Source organism: Carassius auratus, chromosome 7, assembly GCF_003368295.1.
Source record: "Carassius auratus strain Wakin chromosome 7, ASM336829v1, whole genome shotgun sequence".
NCBI lineage: Eukaryota > Metazoa > Chordata > Actinopteri > Cypriniformes > Cyprinidae > Carassius > Carassius auratus.
Window position 1 is genome coordinate 33,943,073 of NC_039249.1, and position 22,796 is coordinate 33,965,868.

At 37.3% G+C, this 22,796-nt stretch overlaps 2 protein-coding genes across 2 annotated transcripts; both read left to right on the forward strand.

Annotated features, from left to right (window-relative positions):
* Positions 1 to 9,487: 9,487 nt before the first annotated feature.
* LOC113105337 (uncharacterized) lies at positions 9,488 to 16,899 on the forward strand. The gene is made up of 6 exons (XM_026266379.1): positions 9,488 to 9,661; positions 14,733 to 15,053; positions 15,139 to 15,450; positions 15,536 to 15,604; positions 16,607 to 16,693; positions 16,806 to 16,899. Exons 1-6 carry the CDS (start codon positions 9,601 to 9,603, stop codon positions 16,889 to 16,891), a joined length of 936 nt encoding a protein of 311 aa, XP_026122164.1. The 5' UTR covers positions 9,488 to 9,600; the 3' UTR covers positions 16,892 to 16,899.
* A 4,465-nt stretch (positions 16,900 to 21,364) lies between these two features.
* Positions 21,365 to 22,272, forward strand: LOC113105338 (uncharacterized protein K02A2.6-like). Its single transcript, XM_026266380.1, has 2 exons — positions 21,365 to 22,089; positions 22,148 to 22,272. Exons 1-2 carry the CDS (start codon positions 21,503 to 21,505, stop codon positions 22,221 to 22,223), a joined length of 663 nt encoding a protein of 220 aa, XP_026122165.1. The 5' UTR covers positions 21,365 to 21,502; the 3' UTR covers positions 22,224 to 22,272.
* Positions 22,273 to 22,796: the final 524 nt, after the last annotated feature.

The window sequence follows — 22,796 nt, forward strand, 5'->3', positions numbered from 1 at the left end:
CACCAACGATTAAATGCAGAAGTCAAATCGCGAACAAACTCAGAATAGGTTTGTGAATCTTGCTTTTTCCTGTAACGAAAATGTTGACGATATGCCTCCGGCACCAGCTCGTAGACCTTCAGAACCGCTGATTTAACTTTAGCATAAATTTTACTGTCAGCTACACTCAGTGCTGAAAAAGCCTCACGTGCTTTTCCTGTAAGTACACATTGCAACAACATAGTCATGTCCAAATCTGACCAAGCTCTAGCTTCCGCAATATGCTCAAATAAAGTAAAATATGTATCTGGATCTGACTCATCAAATTTAGGCAACAAACGAAGATTCTGTGAAACATCAAACTGTGGTACTTCTGGTCTATTGACATTTCGCAATCGCGCTATTTCTAACTGCATTTGCAACAACTCCCTCTGCTGTTCAAAAGTTAGTGAAGGGCTAGATTGAAAACTCGCACCCTCACTACTAATAGACTGACCCCCAAGAACACCTACTTCCCTCAGACCCTGCTTTAATCGCTCTTTAACGGTCTCCTTAAGTTTTTTATCAGCAATCTCAATCTGATAATGGTCAGCAATTTCAAGTAACTGTTCCTTAGTACACATCTCTAAACCGATCTCTGAAGGAGCTTGCACAAAACTACTCAGCCTAGAAGACATTTTCCTCAACCAATACAACTACAAATGCTGACAAAAAAGAAAGAAATACACAACTCACCCGCTGCCAGTCTGGGTTAAGGACAGGAGCCACACTCCACTATCCTCCAAAAACAACTAACTAACTGACCCCTGGTCTTCGTTCAGTCACATGTGGTGGGTTTTTATGCACACAAAACCAGTGGAGTGGAAAAGACAACCAGAAACTGGCGCCCCCCCCCCCACATCCACGGAGGTGCTCCCAAGCCGATGTAGGGGGGAAAAGGGAAAAGGAAGCTCTACCCACGTTCACTGCCACCTAAAAAAAAAAATTATCTTTTTAGCGAGCCTCCTATTGACACTCGCTAATACGCCTCAACAGGAGAGGACTCCCACCTGAACAAAGACCCAGACAAAGCCCAGAGTGAATTGCTAACCAAATTTAACTATAAAGCTAACTAAACAGAAGGAACACATGGCTGACTGATATATATATAATGTGAGTACATAAATAAAAATAGCTCTACATAACCATACTTCGCATTATATCTGTGCCACTTACAAAAAACAGCGAGTAATACCGAGGTAGTGTCTAATACAGCCATTGAGGAATTAATTGTAAATTAGACCATTTATTTCTATTCTTTTCGTTGTAATACACAACTCTTTGTATTTCTATGGGATGTTGTGGAAACGCAACAATAAATGCAAAAACACATTTATATTCACGTTTTAATTAATCTAATATTAAAAGTTTATTCATCTGAATGTCTACTTCCGCATTCCAAGCCTGCTTACAGCATCATAATTCTCGACAACAGTAAGGTGTAAAATCGTCACTCATCTGTACACCAATAAGCTTATCTTAATCATAAACCAATAACTGCTGAGGTGGGCATTTTTCAGTTTTCGGATGCAGTCTATATGAGCACAAATGAGCTGCCCATGACCTTTGAACTGTGATCTGAAATCATCACCTGGTGGCAGAATTACAGTTTTTATTGTTCTTTTAGACACAACTTCGTCCTTGTTTGTTTGTTTTTTGTTTGTCTCAGTTTCTTTTTTTAAAAACTCTTCAAAATAAGTCTGTGAGTAACTCCACATTCCCCTCTGTTAAATCTTGCCATATACAGGACTCTTCAAGGTCAGTTCCTAGAAGTAGAAAACACAAAACAGATTCAGCAACACAGCATTTTCAGCAGTTGTTCACATTTTCTTGTGGTAATCAACATACAAGTTGATATTTTCATTTACTTGTTTTTTACCCCTCTAACCCCAAATTACATAATATAGTAATCTCTATATTTTACAAACAATTTACCCCGTATTTCTTGTACAGAACGTCTCAGATCAGGTACCCCACAGATGTCATTTTCTGGAGTGTCAGAATTGTCTTGTTCAGGTTCTACTCCTTCTCTCTCACTTACACTACCCTCCTTCTCACATAACACTTCTGCCCCATCCTCCTCAGGTAAATCTGTGCTGTGAAAGTGTGTAGGATACAGAGTGTAAACCATGTCATGTGGGAGAGGGGAAGGTGCAGTGACTAAGCAGATCCCAGGGAACTACTTGTGGGACCCCCTGGCTCAGTACGTATAGTAAATACTGGTAAATCTGCGTGCACTGCTGCACTACCAAATACGGTATGGACTCCCCCTTATCTTGGATTTTGTTCCATCCCCTAAACCTATGGTTGCTCAACAATACTCTGTCACCAGGTGTAATGAGCGCTCTTGCAGCCTCGTGATCATAGACTCTCTTCCTTCTCCTGGAAGCTTCTTGGGTGGTATCTTTTGCAGTCTTACACAAAAATATGCTAATAATAATAAACCTTTTTATCACAAAAAATTAAATCAGTGCCATTCTTCACACTTATTTACAATTGTGTTTAAAGTTTTTCTACAAGTAATATAATTATGAAAACAGTAAACAAGTTTCTCCCAAATTTAATTTGAAATTTAAACACATTTTATTTTCTGGTAAATAAAGGGGATATGCTAAAATTAAAACATGGAATAAATATTGTGTGATTTATTTCTTTAAAAAATCAAGTTTTATAATTGTTTTCCAACAGTAGTAGCAGTATCACATACGTTCTACTAATAAATAGTTATACAGTATATCTAGCAAAATACCTTTATATAAAAATGAACTTTTATTTTGACGGGTTTCTGTGAATACCTTTAAATTGACATTGGTTTTACTCCAATGAAATGGTAAAATGCTTGTGAAGTGACTCAGAACAGTTCTGGTGATGTTGTTAATGTATTTATGTCCTCATTGAGACTCCAGATGCTGAAATTACTGCAAGCGTCACACACTTCAGTCTATGTAGTGAACAAAAGCGCACGTCTCTGCCATTCATTCATTCACACAGAGACGCAAAGAAGATGCAGGATTCAGATTTCAAACAACTTTTCGGATTAAGATTTACAGATACTGGTCCATATGGAGATTTGATTTGATGAATTCATACTAGGGCTGGGATAAATGATTATTTTTTAAACGATTAATCTAGCGATTATTTTTTCGATGCATCGATTAATCTAACGATTAATTTTTTCAGACCGATTCGATTTCGATTATCTCCCTATTAATTGACTACTAACAATTTATACATGTTGATTTACATATCTGAATGAAAAAAACATGAATTCCTTAACACTGCAATATATGTTTATTGCTCTTAAAATTACAAAATAAAAGACGGACTAAGAATGCATTACTTTGCACTTGTATAGAGATAGCATTCAATAAAACCTTGAAGCCTTGAAAACACATAGCTTACTGAAACAAGCTTACTGAACACATAGGGCCTAGCGTACTAAAAAAGTTCTTCTTTCAGATGAAAAACTATAGACCTCCTGAGGAACAGTTCCACTCATTCTCTACTATAGGAGAGGAAGAATTGTATAAACTTGTTAAATAATCTAAACCAACAACATGTATGTTAGACCTTATACCATCTAAGCTCCTAAAAGAGGTGCTTCCAGAAGTCATAGGTCCTCTTCTGACTATTATTAATTCCTCATTGTCATTAGAATATGTCCCCAAAACCTTCAAACTGGCTGTTATTAAGCCTCTCATAAAAAAACACAAGTTGACCCCAGAGAACTTGTTAATTATAGACCAATCTCGAATCTCCCTTTTCTGTCCAAGATACTAGAAAAGGTGGTATCCTCACAATTATATTCCTTCTTAGAGAAAAATGGTATATGCGAGGATTTCCAGTCAGGATTTAGACCGTATCATAGTACTGAAACTGCTCTCCTTAGAGTTACAAATGATCTGCTCTTATCATCTGATCGTGGATGTATCTCTCTATTAGTTTTATTGGATCTTAGTGCTGCGTTTGACACAATTGACCACAACATTCTTTTGCATAGACTTGAACACTTTGTTGGCATCAGTGGAAGTGCATTAGCATGGTTTAAATCGTACTTATATGACCGCCATCAGTTCGTAGCAGTGAATGAAGATGTATCATATCGATCACAAGTGCAGTATGGAGTACCTCAAGGCTCAGTACTAGGGCCACTACTCTTCACGGTTTATATGTTACCCTTGGGAGATATCATCAGGAAACATGGTGTTAGCTTTCACTGTTATGCTGATGATACTCAATTCTATATTTCCTCGCAGCCCATTGAAACACACCAATTTGAAAAACTAATGGAATGCATAGTCGATATAAAAAATTGGATGACGAGTAATTTCTTACTGCTAAATTCAGAAAAAACAGAGGTGTTAATCATAGGGCCTAAAAACTCTGCTTGTAATAACCTAGAACACTGTCTAAGACTTGATGGTTGCTCTGTCAATTCTTCATCATCAGTTAGGAACCTAGGTGTGCTATTTGATCGCAATCTTTCCTTAGAAAGCCACGTTTCTAGCATTTGTAAAACTGCATTTTTCCATCTAAAAAATATATCTAAATTACGGCCTATACGGCCTATGCTCTCAATGTCAAATGCAGAAACGTTAATCCATGCATTTATGACTTCAAGGTTAGACTATTGTAATGCTTTATTGGGTGGTTGTTCTGCACGCTTGGTAAACAAACTACAGCTAGTCCAAAATGCAGCAGCAAGAGTTCTTACTAGAACCAGGAAGTATGACCATATTAGCCCGGTCCTGTCCACACTGCACTGGCTCCCTATCAAACATCGTATAGATTTTAAAATATTGCTTATTACTTATAAAGCCCTGAAAGGTTTAGCACCTCAGTATTTGAATGAGCTCCTTTTACATTATACTCCTCTACGTCCGCTACGTTCTCAAAACTCAGGCAATTTGATAATACCTAGAATATCAAAATCAACTGCGGGGGGCAGATCCTTTTCCTATTTGGCGCCTAAACTCTGGAATAACCTACCTAACATTGTTCAGGAGGCAGACACACTCTTGCAGTTTAAATCTAGATTAAAGACCCATCTCTTTAACCTGGCATACACATAACATACTAATATGCTTTTAATATCCAAATCCGTTAAAGGATTTTTAGGCTGCATTAATTAGGTAAACCGGAACCGGAAACACTTCACATAACACCGTACTTGCTACATCATTAGAAGAATGACATCTACGCTAATATTTGTCTGTTTCTCTCTTGTTCCGAGGTCACCATGGCCTCCAGGTCAGAGGGTCACTGCAGTCACCCGGATCCAGTACGTATCCAGACCAGATGGTGGGTCAGCACCTAGAAAGGACCTCTACTGCCCTGAAAGACAGCGGAGACCAGGACAATTAGAGCCCCAGATACAGATCCCATGTAAAGACCTTGTCTCAGAGGACAAGACCACAGGAAACAGATGATTCTTCTGCACAATCTGACTTTGCTGCAGCCTGGAATTGAACTACTGGTTTCGTCTGGTCAGAGGAGAACTGGCCCCAAACTGAGCCTGGTTTCTCCCAAGGTTTTTTTCTCCATTCTGTCACCAATGGAGTTTCGGTTCCTTGCCGCTGTCGCCTCTGGCTTGCTTAGTTGGGGTCACTTCATCTACAGCGATATCATTGACTTGATTGCAAATAAATGCACAGACACTATTTAAACTGAACAGAGATGACATAACTGAATTCAATGATGAACTGCCTTTAACTATCATTTTGCATTATTGAGACACTGTTTTCCAAATGAATGTTGTTCAGTGCTTTGACACAATGTATTTTGTTTAAAGTGCTATATAAATAAAGGTGATTGATTGATGAAAATAACAACAACTTGATGTCTAGCATTCAATAAAAAGGTCACCCAAAATACTTGTTTAGAGCAATTGAAAGAATACAGTAACCAATGTAAACTTGAGGGCTTTAAGCTAATACAAAGAGTGCTTTTCCAAAAAAAAAAAAAAAATTAAATTAACAGTGGGAGCCAGTAGCCTGTCATGGAGAAAAAAAAATATCCGAATGCTCCACGTGAAACTTTGGCATTCCACCCTTTTTCTATTGTGTCTAATGATTTTGGTTAATATGCATGAGGGAGAGAGAGAGAGATAGAGAGCGAGCAAGACAGCGCTCTTGTAGTTTGAACACTGTGAGTGCGCAAGCGCGGGTGAAACGTTGGTGTTTTGCCCTTTTTATATCGTGTTTAATGATTTTGATTAATATGCACAAGGGAGAGAAAGAGCAAGAAGTGCTCATGTTGTTTGAAGACTGTGAGTGCGCGCGCACAGCCGGGGCTCTCTCTCGTACGCGCCTCGTCAGGCACAGCGATCAAATAAGGCTTTGACAGCTGCCAAAAAATGGTTATATAACATTGGACAGAATGTTGATCCGGCCATTGCGTATATTCAGCGCACATAAGGTAAACGTTTTGCAAACGTTTTTTTAGAGAAATAAAAACAGGTCGACGAATCGATGCGCATATTTTGCGTCGACGTATTTTTTGCGTCGACGTCATCGATGACCTCGACGCGTTGTGCCAGCCCTAATTCATACTAGCAAATTCTGTGACTGTCCATATTAACATGTAAGTTTCATTTTCATGTCTGGATTTTGAGATTCCATCTGCGTTTTCTGCTTCGAGGAAATCATAGCGCTGTATGCGTCAGGGTTGACCGGGTACTCTGGTGCAGCTCTTGCTGATCCCATACATCTTACAGAGCTCCTTGAGCTTGCTTCAAAACTCCTCCTTTGATCTGAGTGTAGCTGAGTGGGACATCCATAGCAGACAAACCAGTATGGTACAAGAGCTTTGGTGGTAGTAAGTGCTGTCTGATTTTTAGTCTGGACTGTCACTGTAAATCTCGTAAACATGTACATAAGCACCAGTACATTCTCATGGGCCCCTGCTGATCTCTAAAGCACAGTGTAACCCATGGCAATGACTCCTCTAGGTGCGGTTACTTTGGTTCAGGTCATAGGAGCACAAATTTTGGGAAACACATCCTTTGCTAAGGTACACCTCCAACCCCCATGCCTGTACATCATTGGCCATTGAGGGCAAACAATAACTCCCTCGCATCTGTTCAAATGTAGTCCTTCTTCCAAAATGTCCTCCATGCTTGTGCATTCCCTCATACACTTTCTCCCAAAAAGACTCTGGCACCAACTGCCAAATCTCCTCTCCATCCCTAGGATCCATAGTCACTTGGAATAGCACTTCATGTCTTAGCTTCAGACACTCAAACTGTCTAGCTAGCTTCCTTTGCTGAAGTTTCATACCTCAGAAACTATGTGTCACTAACTTCCTGTTCTTGAGCACAGTCTTGAAAACATGCTATGCAAGGATCCTTCCTCTGTTGTTCTTTGATGGATGACCAGTTATAACCATCAACACCCCTCTTCATGCCTGTATGGCACCCTGACCATAGACTTGTCATCCTCCTCTTCTTTACCTGGTCACAGGCATGTATGCCCGTACCTCATCTGAGGTCAACCGAATGAAGTCTTTTTCTGTCAACCTCCTCAGGTTCCATACCCCAGGAATCCTAGAAGGTTGTCTGCATTGGTGTTCTGTCTGCCGGGCTTGTAACAAACTGTAAAGTTGAACTCTGTTAAATGTGCTGCCCAATGCTGCTCTACTGCTCAAAGGTTGGCTGTTTCCAGAAAGCGCAGAGGGTTGTGATCAGTCATAACCTGAAATTTTGCAAACACCATGTACTCCTTAAATTTCTCGGTTACTGCCCATTTAAGGGCTAGTAACTCCAACTTGCACTGTAATATCGTTCATTCGTCCGTTGTGCGCCCCTCAAGCTCGTATTATTTTTCTACCACTCGTTTTCACTCCAGTCACACCCGCATCAGTTATGATCTCGGTTTGTTTAAAGGGACACTAAGTAGGAATTACTCCCATCTAGTGGTGAAATTGTATTTTGCATTCAAACTAATTTTGCTCTCCAGCGCCTCGCTTTTTCAAATGCGCATTGCATCTACGGTAGGCGATATGTACCAAGAAGCTTTGACGGGATGTCTTCTAATAGCACTTCGTCGAGTTTTCCTTCAGGTGAACAGGTGTGTTATTTCAAACAAACAGCAACATGACCATAAACAAACAAATGTTACACTATGAATTACTGACTGTGGAAAACATGAAATATTGTAATTAGTAGTTATGTCTTCTTTATTCGTTATATTTTCTGAATAATGTGCATTGTTAGATATAAAAAAAATATTGTAATATAGATTGTAACACTGACTTACCTGTCGAGAAGAAAACTGGCCACTTCAGCGTCTCTTTTGAAATCTTTATCAAGCATTAGCTCTTTCCACCTAGAAAAAGCTTCCCCGACATTAACTCTTGTTTTCTGTAATCTACGGTCACGTTTCCTTTTACGTTCTATTTTTGACTGTTTTGGCGACGATGTTTTCTTCTCCTGTGGCGCGGCATATGTATGGTCCATAATAAGAATGCAATCCAGACTTTTAAACTTGCCGGTGCAGTTTCAAGCGCCTCTCACTGCTCTGCACCTGCGTTTCTGGCTCTGACCGAAAACGTGCTGTGGAAACGCGTTGGCTTAGTACTTTTTGTCCCTCTCTGCTATTATAGTTTTGCAAGATGGCGGAACTACATGGAAGCCTCCGTCGACCTACCCGTCCCATGTATATAAAGATAATAAATTCTTCATTTACAAGGATTAGTTTAAACACTGGCATAGGTATTTGTACACCATTGAGGGCATATTTATGAATAAAAATATTGATTTTAGATAATAAAATACCTAAAAAGTTACTTATTGTCCCTTTAAAAATAACCTCTTAAATAAAATTCTGTGAGTGCCTCCACATATAGCAAAAAGTCACAGTTTCTAAAAGGAAAATCACGTTAAAAACAAAAACAAAAAAACAGGAAATGTCATCAGAATGTGTGAGAATTCACAGCTATCAGTCTAAACTGGCTTCAGAGATGAGCACACTGTTAACTGTGTGTTGAACAAGTGTGGGAAAACTAACGAGTCACACTCTGTAGTCATGCGTTTTGAAGTCTTAACAGCTAATCCACCTTTAGTGGAAATAAGCCTATGGGTGAGTTTTCAGTTTCACTAGCCGCTATAGGTAAATAATGAGAGAATAACAACGTGAAGTAAACCGTAAAACTGTTTGACATACAAACCAGTGTGTTCTTAATCTAGATAAAATATTAAAATAATATGATAGGAGACATCAGTTGGAGTTATCAAGCAGAAGGGGGGGGGGGGGGTAGTTGAGTTATTGATGTTGATGTGATGTGTTTACAGTGTGTTTGTTTATAATGACTACAGTTATATAGTATCAGTTTATTTCAGTGCACTTTTGAAAATAGCAGAGTTGAGTTTCAGTGATCACTTTATAAAATGGAATCAAAAAACACCTAACTGCTATACAGTATTTTATAGGAACTTGTTTTCTTCATCAGTATAGTGTGAGTGAAATGCAACTCAATGGTCAGTTGGTGAGATCAGAGGAAGTTAACACCCAAATGATGAGCTAATGGTGTTAAAAAGAAGAGCTTTAATTATAGAGTGAAGAGAAAGACTGTCAGAAACAGAAAATGGCTGATAAGCGTCACATGTGTCTGCTGGGACGGATCATTCTCTGTGCACTTCTCACAGGTAAAGACATCTGTTTATGAACTATATACAGTATTGAGTGATTTTCTCTCGTGTTTGGTTTTTTTATTAACATTAAAGGAATAATTCACCCAAAAATGTAAATAGGTTAGTGTTTTAATAAATAGTGTTTATGTTAATCAGAAGAAGGAAACTCATTTGTTTAAAACTATTTTTGAGTGAGTACATGTTTTAAATGAATGAGTTTCCTTCTTCTGCTAAACATAAACTCTATTTTGGAGAAGGTGGAAAACCAAACAGTTGCTGGTTCACAGTGACTTTCAGAGTATTTTTTTCCAAAAAAAAAAAAAAAAATGTCACTGTGGCCAGCAATTGTTTGGTTATCCAGATTCTTCAAAATATATTCTTCTGTGTTCAGCACAAGAAAAAAAAAAATATATACTGTAAGTTTGGGACAACATGTGAGTGAATAAACAATGACAGAAATAAAATTTTAGGGTGAACTATCCCTTTAATTACAGTCGACAGCATGTTCAGTACTGTACCTTTAAGACCTGCACACATCTACTATACAGACATGCATCGGTTTCTTTCATTTAAGACATAACCAACTGATGCTATACATTAAACTTGTGTTTTCTGACAGTATTAACACAAAACATAACTTAGTTCAGTAATCAGGCACAGTTTGAAGGGTTTTTAGTTTTTTTTTTTTTTTTTTTTTTTTTTTTTTTTTTTTTTTAAGCACATCAGAACAGCACACAAATAAAACATTTAAATAACCAGTAGGGCTTTAAATCAAATAATTTTTTTTAAGCCTCATTGTTTTTATATAATGCATTTTATGGCATTTTAAAAGGTTGTTGTTCACTTAGGTCTGTTTTTATTACCACAAAAATGATCTGAGTACTTTGTAAATGTATTATTTGAAGGGATTTGAAGTATCAAAGCCATTGTTAATTTGTAGTTGCCATTGCTACAAGAATCATGTTTGTTTTAGCTTTTTTTGTAGTAAAATTATGGTCCATTTTTGGAAAGGAACATGGAAACTCAGAGAATATTAAGTTGTTCATAGTTGGCATAGTTGTACATCATTTATGATCATTTGCAGTCAGCCCCAAACATGAGAGCGAGCACGGCTGCGGGAACGGAGTGTCACGTGTTCTTCACCTGTCTACTGTCTTCACCATAAAACACTTTTTAAAATATAATTATGTTTTATGAGGGGCCGTGCAAGACTTAATTCATTCTGGCACTCTCACACACTTATATTCTCCTTTCACATACATATATTCTTGCTTTCACACACTTTCATTCTTCTTACACATGCATACATTTCTACTCTTATATATTTTTGCTTCCACGCAGACATACATTCTCCTTACAAACACATATATTTTTGCTTTTACACTCATACATTCTCCTTACACATACATATACACACATACATATATAGAATGTATGTATGTGCGAGAGAGAGTATTGTGGAAACTGATGGCAGGTTAGGCGCGATCAGGATCACCGTGACAGGTCTTGATCAGCATGGAGGAGGCAGATGAGGATATGATAGCCACAGAATATTTCAACAAGCTATCTGGGATTTAAAAAATAAATAAATATTATTATTGTGAAAAGGTTACATGGCCTCATCCTTTGAACGAGTGGTGCTTGGCCTCAGTCGTGTTGCCAGATAGACGTATTATAAGCCTCCAAGGTTTTTTTTTTTTTTTTTTTAGGAAGTGAATTAAGTGGGAGGTTGCAAGTTAGGGACAGCGATATCTTTATATTATTTAAAAAACTCAAGACTCGTTGCTGTTTATTTATTGTTTATTTAATATTATTTATTTGCATTTATTTACTAAAATTTTTTATCATAGATTTTTATTTACATATTTATTTTTTTCAATTGCAGCTCTGCGTGCAGCAATACCTCAGTGCTAGACTAGTGTTCTATAAGCGCCACCTGCTGTCAGAGATTGAATTAGCATTTTCATCAGAATCAGAAAGCGCTTTATTGCCGTGTTTACACACAGAAGAAATTTCTTCAGGAGCTTCCTGTACAGAAAGTACAAACATAGTGCAGACACACATATAATTAAGCAAATTAAACGAATAATAATAAATAGTAATAATAAAAAATTAATTCAGACAATCTTATGTTTTTGTTTTGTGCACTTGCTTCATGTTGCATATAGTGTTTGTTTGTTTGCTCAAGGTTAGTTTGGCCAGTAACAGAGCAAAATAAACATTTAATAAATGTGAAAAAAAGAAGAAAAAAAAAGAATAAGAACTAAATAAATTGGCAATGAGAATGGGAATCAACTCATTTGATTGTAAAATAAATAAAATCCTGATCAGTGCATCCTTAACTGGAATAGTTAGGCCTACATGAAAGACCTGAAAAAGCATGGTTTATTTTAGTTTTATCTTTGAACTATTGTACCTATTTGTGAAAAATTATTTATTACAATACAATGTTACAGTGAAAAATGAAAACAATAAGTCTTATTGATTGATTGATTGACTGATTGTGGCCAGTCCTGTGAAAATTTTGCCAGGGCAAGTAAAAAATAAAATAAACCACTGGCCGAACCAGACCAGTAGAAAATGTCTTTAGCATTAAGCCCTGTTAATACGATCAAAATCAGCGTCTTAACACTTGTACACAGATCTGTAGAACATGTAGTTACATAATGATATGTTAAAAATAAAAACTTAAAATATGTACTTGAAAAGAACACAGGATGACTTTGAATAACATAACTGTAAAATTGTGAGGAAGAGCTGAGCAGATCTTACACATGTATTTCCTGGTCTGAGAGTGACTTCCTGCTTAAACAGGAAGTAATGGATACCAAAAAAGGTATAAATATATATATATGTAAAAGGAAAATGCATGTGTGTGAAAGCAAAAAAAAAAAAAAAAAATGAATGTATGTGTAAGGAGAGTGTATGTGTAAAGCAAGAATATATGTATGTGAATGGAGAATGTAAGTGTGTGAGAGTAGAAATGTATGTATGTGTAAGGAGAGTGTAGGTGTGTGAGAGTGCCAGAATGAATTATGGCTTGTATGGCCCCCCCATAATGTTTACTTATTTAATAATATGTATATGTTAGCATACATACATTTTTTTTTCTCTTCCACTCTCAATACCCACGGCTGAAGTGCCCTTGAGCAAGGCACTGAACCCCCAGTTGCTCACCAGGCGCTGTATCTATAGCTGCCCACTTCTCCGGGTGTGTGTTCACCGTGTGTTCACTTCTCACTGTTGTGTGTGTGTGTGTGTGTGTGCGTGTGTGTTCACTGCTCTCATTAGGTCTCATTGCCTTTGTAAAGCAGGTTTCTTTTGTTGTCATTGTTGAAAAGGGTGTTTCCCGAGGTTTCTGATTGGCTGGAAGTTCAGTAGTCGTCTTGGGAAGCCCGTGGTTGGGTGTAGTCTGACGATGGGTTGTGCTTGTTTTGATGGTTAGTTTTAGGCAGGTGCTCGAGGTCAGACTCGGAGACACAGCGATACAAACTTAACTCAGAACATGAAACTCAACGGAAAAGAAAATAAACTGAAGTAAAAGAAAAGAAGTAAATGTTGATAAGAATAAGAGACTAGGTGCAATATTGAAAAAAAATAAAACATTGTACTCAGATAAATGAAACTAAATGTTTGTGTCGTACATGAACTAAACTCCTGTGCTATGCTTTGATTCAACCTCCCAACTTTTCTCTTTTTTATCAAAATGTGTTTTTCACTTTACCATCACTTATTTTGCAATCAAATGTTTTTAACATTTCCAAACACATTCTCATGTTAGCGGATTACATTTCCACGTGACAACAATTCCTCAACAAATATAAAATATCATAATGAAATATTATCAAAATATTCATCTGACGATGGTGACAAAAACCTGCATTTGTAGTCATTTTAACATCACATACATCAAATCAGATACTGTATTATAACAAACACAACTAACAGTGAGTATGTTAATGTTTATTACACTTTGTTCAAGATTCACATTTCAGAATCTTGATTATAATTTTTGGAACACGACCGATCTTCCTCTCATCTCTGAACATTATGTATGTTGCTATGGTAACACAGTAACTTTTAAAACAGTTACATGAAGAAATAAATCCATTAGTTGTTTATCGCATACATTCAGCAGAATCTTAATATTCACATTTAAACATCTGAACATGATCCAAAGAATATCAGAACATGATCAGAATATAAATCAGCTGTGTTATGTGTAAAATATGATCACTTCATGTTGAATGTCATCTCCATCATTGGTTCGTCACTAAAGTCAGACAGAAAATCATATGGTGTTGGTGACATCTGATAGTGGTGACAAATTTGACATTTCTTTCACAAAACTAATAGAGTTGATGAAGCAGCTGTTGTTTTCTCTGTTGATGCTGACAGAACCTGCTTCAGGAGAATACAATGATCTAAATATTTCTAATATTATTATCAGAAACTGGAGGATGGTGTTGAAGTATCATGGTTGTGACACAGGAAATATTAACATTAGATTTAAAATATTGTAAAACTATAAAGTGACACTGATGTACTCTGCAGAGGAGGAATGTGACGAGGGTCCTTCAGAGAGACAGCTGCCCCTCAGATTCCCTGATGATTTTACATTTTAATCAAGATCTGACGCTGCTGACAGAAAGAGAAGACACGACTTTAAAACCTTATGAAACACACGTGTGCTTGAAAAACAACCGTGCTTTAATATGAAATATTAGTGTTGCTTTTGAGAAAAAACAAGCTCTTCTTCATCATGAATAAATAAATAAATAAATATATATATATATATATATATCTTCTCTGACACAGTTTTAGATGTAATGAGAAGACAATAAGAGTCATAGATTTGATATAATAATTATAAAATTACATTGAAGGGGTTAATTGTGTTAAATATATTATATTATCAATCCCTCAAAACATTTAAATTTAAAATATTCTCATTTTTAAACCCACAGTTACAGATATGTTTTGTCTCAAGAATCAGTGATTTCATAATCAAGTCACTAACCCACATTATTATTATTATTATTATTATTATTATTATTATTATTATTATTATTATTATTATCTGTAGGTATCAGTGGAGCAGAAGTGACTGAAGTGTTCTTTAGTTCTGGTGAAGATGTCCGTCTGTCCTGTAATAATGCTCTTCCTGGCTGCAAATCAACTACATGGAGCTATGGCAGACCGTCAGGGACAGGGACAGTTGAACTGATTGCTTTAGGAGTAAAGAAAACTGACACAGAGAGACACCAGAGACTGAGTCTGGGCTCTGACTGCTCTCTGAACATCAAGAAAGTCACAAAAGAAGATCGTGGACGTTACTTCTGCAGACAATATGTGAATGGACGACAACATGGAGATGATGCACGTGTTTCTCTGCATGTTCTTCATGGTCAGTGTTTCTGTGAATATTATGATTATATGTTGAATTAAACAGTAATATTGTCATGTAATCTCTGTCTGATTTTCTGTTTCAGTGTCTTCATCATCCTCACAGTCTGAGATCAGATCAGGCTGCTCTCTGACTCTCTTCTGTCAGTTATATAATTATGATCAAGTCTCTTGTGATACTTCAGTCCATTCTGAGCGTCTTCATCTGATCTGGGTGAATCAGGCTGGTGTGAATCTGCAGACAGACTCCAGATTTCAGATCTCATTCTCCTCAGGACAGTGTAACATCTCTCTGACTACAACACTCCTGAATGAAGATCACAACAGAGAGTGGAGATGTCAGCTTAAACACAGAGATCAACTGAAGACCTCAGCCACATATACTGTCAAGTATCCAAGTAAATGATTTATATGAACAATTAATCATCAGTCATTTAAATATGATGGTAGTCTATGACGTATCTGAACATTCATCTTTTCCAGCTCCAAGCGAAACAAATCCACCGTCTCCAGTCACCAGCTCTAAATCAGCTTCAGCTCCTACACAAGCAGGTCCAGAATCAGCTGTTAAGATCAATGTTTACTGTGACCTGAAGACCTCACTCAGATACACTGACATGTGTTCAGATAACAACACTACATTTCTTTAACCCCGCAAAAAAAAAAAAGAAAGAGTTGAAGACTCCTAAATAGATATTTTACCATAAAATAATGTTATGTTTTAAATAATTGTATTTTTGTTTGCTTTTTACCTATCACATTATTGTAATCATCATAAGTTATATATCATTTGAAAGCTTAATACCCCAAAAAATCATCCTGATAAAACAATTTTCTAATCAGATAATGCATTAATATGGAAATGGTAATATTTAAATAAAATAAAATAAAATAAAATAAAATAAAATAAAATAAAATAAAAATAAAATAAAATAAAATAAAATAAAATAAAATAAAATAAAATTAAATTAAATTAAATTAATGCATTTAGCAGACGCTTTTATCCAAAGCTACTTACAGTACATTCAGGTTATCAATTTTTACCTGTCATGTGTTCCCGGGGAATCGAACCCTCAACCTTTCGCTTGAGAGCGCAATTCTCTACCAATTGAGCTACAGGAACATAATATAAATATAACTGAGGTATTAATAACTTCATGTGTTTATATTGTAATCAGGGCTGTTTCTGATCAAAAGAGGTTCATCTGCAAAGTCTTACTTCCATTATCACTGAACAGAATTCAGGAGACAAGATCATCAGTGATGCCTTCAGAGATACACTGTGTCTTGTCTACACTTCAGTTAATTTAAACAGATATCAGAACATGCCTCTGAAAAACTGCTAAATATTAGCAGATTTTTAACATTTAATGCATGACACATAAACAGCATCTAATCTTACATTTCTACATTTATGTCTGACTGTGTTTCTCCTCCTTGTGCTTAACTGTCTGTGTGAGCTAGAGCTGCCTGAGTCTTACTTTCAGTTTTTAGAAGTGCATTTATAATAATAATAATAATAATAATAATGTTCTGATCATTCCTCTTCTGCAGCTTCAGCTGATTCAACACTGATTCCAGTCAGCAGCTCAAACTCTGAGAAGAAATCAAGTCAAACTACAGCAGCTTCTACAGAACAAGGTACATGATCACTGACACACATCAGCAGTCGATGAACAATGAAGTCAAACAGAGCTAAGATGTATTTGATCAAATATGATGCATCAGAACTGAAATCCTCCTCCTTATACAGTGACACAGACTCCTCAAACCCCCGAGACAACAGCTACACAGAGAGGTATTTCTATATGTCTTACTCATCTCAGTGGTTTAATGTGACTCTTACAGTAGAATTGGTTTTCACATAAATGATTTACTGTAGACTTTAAGAGAAGCTTATCACTGCTCTTGATTAATTTGTAGACCTCAAGCACTTGTTTTTCTCTTTTACAAAAAGAAAGTCAATGTGAAAGCTAGTTCACTTTCTTCACAAAGATGAATGGGACTTTGGTTCTTTTCATTTTTTTGGACGGAACTATTAAAATCATAGTGAGCAATTTTTTATAATCTTTCTATTAGGGGTTAAAGGAAAAAAAAGCCATTTTTTTTTTTTTCTGGGTGCGGACACATACACAGGTTCATTCGGCAAAAAATAAACATTTTTCTTAATAATTAATTAGTTATCTATCTGCCATTGTCATTAGCCCTTGACAGCTCAGACAACAGATTATGGAGGGACATTTGAAACAGCAATACCAGGAAAGGTTACTCACTACAACATGCTGCAAGCACATGTAACATGTAGGAAGTTTTGCTGGTTAGCTTTGTCTTTGACCTACAATCTAAAACATGAAATTTCTTAAATAGTTTTGTTCAAAAGAAAAAAAAAAAAGGCAAATATTGGGGAATTAATATAAAATATTATCTTTCAAATTCTAATAAATAAATGAAAAAAAAAATCAAATGGTAAAAACAAAGTGCAGCATATGCAAAGAATGTAGCAACTTTAACATTTGAAAGGATACTATGGCAAAGTTATCCTTTCCTTTTTCAAACTGATTTCTTTTTTCTATTTTTTCATATGATTGACCTGAAGAATGAAAGCTGTATCATACACTTGGAAAATTATGGGCTTTTTATAACGCTCATAGAACTAGGGGTGTGACAATACACTTGGCTCACAAGATGAGACAAAATCTGAAACTTGGTTCACTGAATTAGACAATGTTTTAATACTTTAGTAAAACATTTAAAAAAAATACAACTGCATTGTTTTCATTTTTGTGATTAAAAGACACCTATTTAGTCATTATAAAATTTCCTAATCTAGTGCTTAACTAATGATTTTTTTTTTGCTAATCAAGTTCAAGTTGAACATTATTGTTATTCTGCTACATTTGTGGACTTAGAGTGGAATGAAACTTCTTGCCTCACAGGACCATGGTGCTACATAAATACAGACATAATTTAGTAAACCAATATAAACATATACACAACTAACCTACTGACAGATTCTGACTATAAATATAGTATATAAAATGTTTACCTATACACAATTAACTTTTTTTTTTTTTCCTGAAGACCTCACGCAGATACACTAGCCGTGTTTCCACTATCGAGCTAAGACCGGGCGTGCTAGTGCGTGCCAGGGCCAGTCGCGTTTCCACTGTCACTTCCGGGGCTTGATCATGCCTCGCCAAGGCTTCCTCGGGGCCAACGGCCCGGGCCAGCTGGGGCTAGAGGAGGGGTTATAAACAAAGGCAGAGTTTCTCCGTGTCTAGAGAGCGTCAGCGCGGATCAAAACTCACACTTAGCAGCAAGTATTTGAAATAACTTGATCCGATGTGGATTATAATCACTAAACAAGGCAGAAATATTTATAAGCGATGTAAAAGACTATGCACGCTAAACATTAACGTTAGTAAACATGGTAAATATGACCGCTTGGATAAATCAGACGTCAGCTTCTTATTCTCTATCACAGTTGTGTATTTATTAAGTAACATTTTATCTGTCGTTTCGTTTCGTGAGTTTAGCTCCACGTTGCATATCATCAAAATATAATAATGATTTTTGTTTGGGAGCTTTTATAAAAATAGAGAGTCTGCGCTGCGGATCATTTCAGAAAGATAACAGCTTTAACACCAGCATTAAACACTTTTTTAAATAAATCAAGCTCAAAACTCTCTTTCAGTCAGCAGCGAGTGTTTGAAATAACTTGATCCAATCTGGATTATAATCACCATACAAGGCAGACATATTTATAAGCGATGAAAAAGATGCACGCTAAACTTGTTACCATAGTAAACATGGTAAAATATGTATTATCTGTCACAAGCCCCGTCTCGAGAGTTTTTCTCACGTTGTCTATCATAAAAGAATTTAGCCTAATAATGTTTTTTTGTTCAGGAGCTTTTATAAAAATAGAGATATTATCATTCATTCTAAATGTGACGGCTACTGTGGCTAATAAACAGAAACAGACTCGACTGAATAAGCAGGCTATTTTCATGAGCGTTAAAAATAAATAAATAAAATATAAATAAATGTATTTATGTGTGATTAATTTTGAGTCCTGATAAATTAAATCAATATGATCATTGTATCACTTATTCTATAGTAAAACATCTATGCTTTTGAATTTGAATATATAACGAATCATGTAAACAAACGGCCGTTTTTATCATGTTCGTTTTGTGATCGCGCATGTTCCAGTGAATTATTTCTTAGTTTTCTGATAACTTCTCTTTGTTGGTGAAATTATGAGGTTGCATGGCGTTGTTCTGAGAGGCGTGTAAAGGGCGTGTTTTAGTGATGTGCAGCGGTGCTTCAGGCTCCACTGTGGAAACCCTGTGCTATTCTGGCCTCGGTGCTACTGGCCCGGGGCTATGAGCCCTGCCCGGCCCGCTTTAAGCCCTGGCTCGCACTGGACCAACAGTGGAAATGCGGCTAATCTATCTACACAAAGACAGGATTCTGTGAATACGAACACATTTTTTATTCGATAGATGTTTCCTCTACACGGATCCAATGTTTTCGGAATTTGAAACCGCTATTTTTTTTTTTTAATTCGGGTCCCAGAGTAAAAACAAACAAACAAAAAAAAAAACACATCAAATTGGGTTAAGCTCCGGCTTCGTGTGGACTCAGCCTGACATGTGTTCAGATAACAACACTACATTTCTTCAACCCCGCAAACTGACACAAGTTTACTTCACTATGTTATGATTAAATCCTGATCTGATCATCACAAACTATCATTGGAAATGTCTAAGACTTCTAAATAGATATTTTACAACTGTTTGTTTTTAATGTGATAGACACAGAAATAGATGAATACATTATGACAAGAGTGGATATCAAAACATATACATCATGACAGGAGTTCTGTCCTTTTGTCTCAAAATTTTATTTTTGTTTACTTTTTCCCTATCACATTTTCGTAATCATCAAATTTTATATAATTTGAAAGCTTAAAACCTAAAAATTCATACATATTTTGTTAATTTTCTATAAATGCTGACGATAAACTTCTGGCACTAGCTCATAAGCTCGGAGAACAGCTGTCTTAACCACTTCATTGTCCAAACGCTGCTCAACTGGCAGAGCAGAGCACACTTGCTGTGCCCTGTCAGCTAAGTTACACTGGAGCAATACCCCCATATATATTTTGGCCACCCAAGCTCTACGCTCGAACGCTATAAAATAAGAATCCACCTCCGTTTCTTTAAATGGTGGTACAAGCTTTATGTGCTTGGTCACATCAAAAGTGGAGGGAGACTCTTGAGTACCTGATGAAGAAGTGGTTTGCACACTAGCAGGGGAAGAGGGAAGTCTAAAACCAAAAGAAATAGTCTCTTTGAGAAAAAAAAAAAAAAAAACCCAGAGCCACAAAATATTTTACGTCCCCCTCTGTGTCTAGGGGTGACAAAGGGGAGTAACATATGCTACTTAAAAATGCAATTGTGTCGATGACCGTACAAAAAAAAAAAAAAAAAAAAAAGAGAGAGACACCTCAAGCACTTGTTTTCTCTTTCACAAAGCAAGTCAATGTGAAAGCTAGTTCACTAGTTTGTTCTTTCTTGACAAAGATGAATGGGACTTTGGTTCTTTTAGTTTTTTTGGATGTAAACATTAAAATCATAGTGAGCACTTATTAATAATCTTTCTATGTTATATAGCATCTCAACAGAGAGTTACACTGATATGGAGCGGCTGTAAACTAACAGTTAAATAAATCAAATTCAGTACTGTGAAGGGAATGTCTGTAAGGTGAATCTGAACTAAAAATTATTCCTCAAAACTATAACAGCAATATGTATGGTTGCAACTTGCATAAATAATAAACAACTGATAAAATTATCCGCCCCATAAATATAGTAACGAATTAGCAAACCTTGATGTAATAAATAGGGTATGATTTAAAAATGAGCATCCCTCCAAAACATCTGCATTTCTGTCTCTTTTCAAGTGTTAGTGCACTGACAATGTATCCTCTTTTTTTGTCTATTGTATGCCACGCACCTTGCGCAGAAGCTCTGCAATTTTGTTGTATCTTGTGCACAATGACAATAAAAAGGATTCTAAATCTAATTCTAATCTTTCTAATTCTAGTGTATATAATTAGTTTTATTAGTTGTACTATATCACAATTCTATAATAAGGGGGTTATTATAGAAACGCCCTGGACAAATTTTCAAAGCCTGGCTACAGAATTAAGTGTCAGGCTCGGACATGGCTGTACCCAGGCTCAAATCAGAATCAAATCAGCTTTACAAGGATCGATGAGCTAAGTGTTTGCTGAATCATCCGTCACTTGTTGACATACCTAATGTGTCACTTCCAGTAACTCTTTCCATCTGCTAAACTGACTGGCATTAAGAAGGGTGTGATCTGTTTCCACAATGGTTAGGCCGCAGATAGTGGCACCTTTCAGTTCAAGTAACTCTTATGACCTTGGTGGTTCAGGTCTGTTTGCCCATCCATGCGAAGGCCCCCCTTCATATCATGGCTATGGACTTCTTGACACTGGGCCGACCACGAGATCGCTACCAGAACATCTTGGTAATAACGGATTTGTTCACAAAGTACGCTTGGGCTATCCCCACCCTCGACCAGACTGCAACCACCACCGCTACAGTTTTATGGCGGGCCGTCTTCCAGACGTTCGGATGCCCGGAGTTTCTGCACTCCGATCAAGGAGCCAACTTTGAGTCCAGGGTAATTAGAGAACTATGCCAGTTGTACGGTTGCACGAAAACTCACACCACTTCGTATCATCCTCAGGGGAACGGCGGCTGCGAGAGATTCAATCAGACCCTATTGGGGCTGCTGGGGACCTTGGACCAACAACGGCAGGACGATTGGGTGAGTGCATTGCCAAACCTCCTACAGGCCTATAACAACAGTATACATAGTACTACGGGTTACGCCCCCACGTACCTGATGTTTGGCAGACACATACGAATGCCTACTGACCTGGTCCTAGGAGTGACAGCCGACCAAGAGGAAGCAAGTGTAACGGAGTGGGTGGGGCACCATCACCAGTGCTTGCATTTCGCCTACGAGCAGGTGTCGAAAAGGATACAGACGGCAGGAGAGAAAAGTAAGCGGTTGTATGATCGGACTGCTAGAGAAGCCCCTCTACTGCCAGGAGAGAGGGTGTTGGTGAGAGATAATCGGCGGCAGGGGAAGGGGAAACTGACGGTAGCGCCGTAAGAGGGAAAATCAGGCAATTTGATGCACCTGTGCCTAGTTAGGGACAGCGGTTGGTGATTGGAGGATACACTGGACAAGGCAGTACTTAAGGCCAAGTTATTTCACAGTCTGGGAGCTCTTTCTGGTGTGTGTGAAGCACTGTGTCGTGCCCGTCTTGGTGCGCTGCTGGTGGCTGTCTAACTCTCTCTCTCCCTCAGGCTGGAATTGTATGATTGTGAAGACATCGCGAACCTTAAAGGTTGAGAAGTGAACGAATTATACGGCGAATTGAGACGACGTGAAAAAGGGGATTGGAAGCGGCATTGATGTGAGTACTAAGAGCAAGGCGAAAGTGCCCTGTATATTGACCTGGCGTTGTGTAGATCTCCCCAGGAGGAGGAGGGCGGCCCTACCCCTAATATAGCGTGGTGGGAGAGCCGAAGGAATACTTATTGAAGTAGTCACAACGACGACATCACTAGCTAGGCCGCATATTCCATCGCCAGATCCGAACCAAGCGAAGTGAAGGAAGACGGGTGTCCTTTTC

Coding starts and splice junctions, on each gene's coding strand:
- LOC113105337 (XM_026266379.1), top strand. CDS start 9,601: ATGGCTGATAAGCGTCACATGTGTCTGCTGGGACGGATCATTCTCTGT. Junction 9,662..14,732: donor TCTCTGTGCACTTCTCACAG/GTAAAGACATCT, acceptor TATTATCTGTAG/GTATCAGTGGAGCAGAAGTG. Junction 15,605..16,606: donor TTCAGCTCCTACACAAGCAG/GTCCAGAATCAG, acceptor CCTCTTCTGCAG/CTTCAGCTGATTCAACACTG.
- LOC113105338 (XM_026266380.1), top strand. CDS start 21,503: ATGACCTTGGTGGTTCAGGTCTGTTTGCCCATCCATGCGAAGGCCCCC. Junction 22,090..22,147: donor GTAACGGAGTGGGTGGGGCA/CCATCACCAGTG, acceptor ATACAGACGGCA/GGAGAGAAAAGTAAGCGGTT.